Source organism: Buceros rhinoceros, unplaced genomic scaffold (assembly GCF_000710305.1).
Source record: "Buceros rhinoceros silvestris isolate BGI_N320 unplaced genomic scaffold, ASM71030v1 scaffold2872, whole genome shotgun sequence".
Lineage (NCBI taxonomy): Eukaryota > Metazoa > Chordata > Aves > Bucerotiformes > Bucerotidae > Buceros > Buceros rhinoceros.
Window position 1 is genome coordinate 51,669 of NW_010399347.1, and position 3,153 is coordinate 54,821.

The window sequence follows — 3,153 nt, forward strand, 5'->3', positions numbered from 1 at the left end:
CCTCTTTCAAAATCAAACTAGGAAAATGCATATTTCTGTAATGAAAGCCAAGAGTAAAGCCAGTGTCCATTAACTGTGTAATTGTCTAAAGGTTCCAACTGATATTTCTCAAGTGCATGACTTGCAATGATAACTGCTAGGGGTTTCTGAAGTGTTACACAGCTTGTATTGGTCATGAGGAGGTGTAGGGAGAAGATTCAATGAAGGTAATGAAATGCAGGGAATCACTGTTTTCTTCAAGCTCTTCCTTCTTCAGGATTTCTACTAAGAAGAGATAATCGGTGAATTCTCACTTTGCACAAACATCTCAATTCCAGAAGAGAAGAATGAGATATTTCCCTTACAAGAACTGTCCGACAGCTTAATTCCAGCCTGGGAAAAGCAAACATAATTCTACTGATTTCAATGGAATTACAGATGGCCCACTTAATGTACAACAGGGTTAATATGGCACTTTTCCCATGCCATAGCATTGCTTTGCCTAGAAACCTTTGCTTTCAAAGTAATTAACCATGTGTAAACAGCTTGCAACACCAAACCACAACTAAATAAATGAATAGAAGATAGACGTATATTTTAAAATTTATCTTAGTAGTGGACTTTCAGAGCAAGTATTGATCTTTTTTTCTGTTTAGTATCAGGATCACAGTCAAGAAGAGGATCTGCAGAACAATACCAATTATTGAACACATATTTCTCCCCCCACCAGTGTCCTACAGGCATTAAATGGAATCATGTATAACCATAGTGAAATGTTCAGGAAGAACTTCTCCTTATAAGCCATCTCAGCACAACAGCAGGTGGGCAGAGGTTCTCTTGCTAAAACCAGAGAGAGAGATACACAGAAGAAAATTGCTTACTGTTTCGAGGCTTCTCCTCATCCATGCCTTCATCTTCATTTTCTGGGTCAATATCTTCTGCTTGAGTTATCCAGTCTAAGTACCCCTTCAAATCTTCTTCTAGCTGTTGTTTTTCCCGTAACTTCTGGAAATCGCCCCGAGCCTTAGCCTTCTCTCTTTCTTTGGAAAACTCCCTAGCAAGAGGGAGGGAGGGACAGGGCATGGGCGGAGGGAAGAAAGAGATTTAAAAACAGTGGGTTAGATTGATTTCCACTAGAAAGTCTCCACATACTGTGTAGCACACCCAGCTTTCTCTATTCTTTCAAGACAGACACGTGGTTGGAGCGTGCTTGCTAGACACACGTGTAAAACTGTTGGAGTGTCCACATTTTTACCAAAGCTTAGGAAAAGATGAATACCTTTTTTTAATCCTTTCATTCTCAATATTTGATTGACAATTCAAATAAAATGCATATATAACATTTATGTACAATACCATACACTTTCTAATATTCTTTACCACTTGATATTCTCCAACAATTATCCACAAATATCTATATGAATAATCGTTAATTTAATTCAATTCAATGATGAACTGTTTGACAATAATCGGACATCTGGAGAGTGAGGTGGTGGCTCTAAGTTTTAGCCAGATTTCAAGTTATCTTTAAGATTATATGTGTAATCACAACTGAATTTGGCTAATTCTAAGTGTAATTAATGGTACTCACAATTCTGTACACATTTTATTATGGGCAATTTCACCCACAGTACTGGACAGTATATTCAAAAACTCAGACCTCAATGTCTTACTGAAGACTTTCAGTATTCAGGGCTGTTAGCTGACATGAAGCATACTTTTCAAACCTGAAATTGGGTAGACAAACATGCTAAATTATGGGTAGACGAAACTAATAGATTCTGCCACAAAGTGGCAGAACTAGGGTAGACACTTGATAGCTTTGTGAAAGACCACTACTGGGAATATAGGCTTAAAATACAGGACATAGGAACAAGAATTTCATGTTGCTTAGTTATGAACCTGGGTTCTTGCTCTGCCTTCTTTTTGGCTGTGGTGCTGTTTCTTCATCTCTTTCAGAGACATCCGTGCTGCATTATGTTTTTTTTCCAGAAATGCTGACATACCTCTACTTAGAGACTCTCTTGTAGTTCTAAAGCAGGTTTTAAGGCTTGTATTTTAAAAAGTAAGTTTAATGATTGTGAAAAGTGCTGTACCAAGAGTATTTAAACATCATCTTGTATCTGCTGAAGCAGATCACTACATAAGGCACAGGCGGCAGATGATATGGGCCACTGTTTCTAGAAACGAGAGGTGAAGTAATTCTCTTCAATGCATTACCCTTGCTGAGGACTGTTAGCAATAAGTGGATTTTTTACAAAAACCTCCACCTATTATTCATCTACCCAAAATGTTAAGAGTGCCATGTGAAGTGTCCTCAGGCAACTGAGATGGAGTGAGTTTCTAACAGTGATAGCAAAGTTCTTCCCTCCTGTTTGGGCCAAAATCCACTGAAAGGTTTTCATTGACTTCACAGGCTTTGGATCAGGCTTTCAATACTATGAGCTGTGCACAAAACCAGCACTGCAGCAGAATGAAAGTAGGATGATGCCTTCATTTCAAGACAAAGTATGTGAAAAAGTATGTGACAAAGTATGCCTGTGTGATCTGTACCCCATCACATTGCTGAAGGTTCAGCTCATCCCATGGGACTGTGATAATGAAGGTGGAAATGAGGAAGAGAATCATTGGCTTCTCAGGCTTGACAGTCAACCCTGGGACCAAACTTAGCCACAAGGCAGAAACAGCTATTGCAAGCATGGCAAGAAAGAAAAATCAATTTTTTTCATGCTGGGAGTGATATTTTGCTATTTAAAATATAAAACAAACAAATAAACAACACCCCAACAACAATAATAAAAACTGTACAAGGAATTTTAGAAAAATACAATCAATAGCATTTATATTTTCTGCTTCAATAGCATATTTCCTCTGGGTCTGACATAGTGCCTTATCCAAATTCATGAATTAACTCTCAAAAAAAAAATCACTGAATGAAACTATGTATTATTAAACTTGTCTGATAAATCAAATTCCAGTGTTTCAATTATTGACTTGTAAACTGGTATTTATTTAGAATCCAGAACAAATGCATCCAATTTTGAAAGGGACTGAGCCCTCGGCTTCAAGTGAGAACTATTTATATTTGCATGGATATAACTTGTAAGGGGTTGTTTTAGAACCCAAAGTGGAAAACATCATGAAACAGCCCAGTTTACAGCAAGTGAAATTCCT

At 37.6% G+C, this 3,153-nt stretch overlaps 1 protein-coding gene across 1 annotated transcript in view; it reads right to left on the bottom strand.

Moving 5' to 3' along the window:
* The window catches only part of LOC104489272 (voltage-dependent L-type calcium channel subunit alpha-1C-like), a gene marked incomplete at both ends in the record, with an annotated part of 95,464 nt that overhangs the window by 46,251 nt on the left and 46,060 nt on the right, over positions 1-3,153 (bottom strand). Inside the window, one exon of the mRNA XM_010131416.1 lies at positions 861-1,033. Within this exon, the coding sequence (XP_010129718.1) occupies positions 861-1,033 (173 nt within the window). The remainder of the gene's footprint in view (positions 1-860; positions 1,034-3,153) is intronic.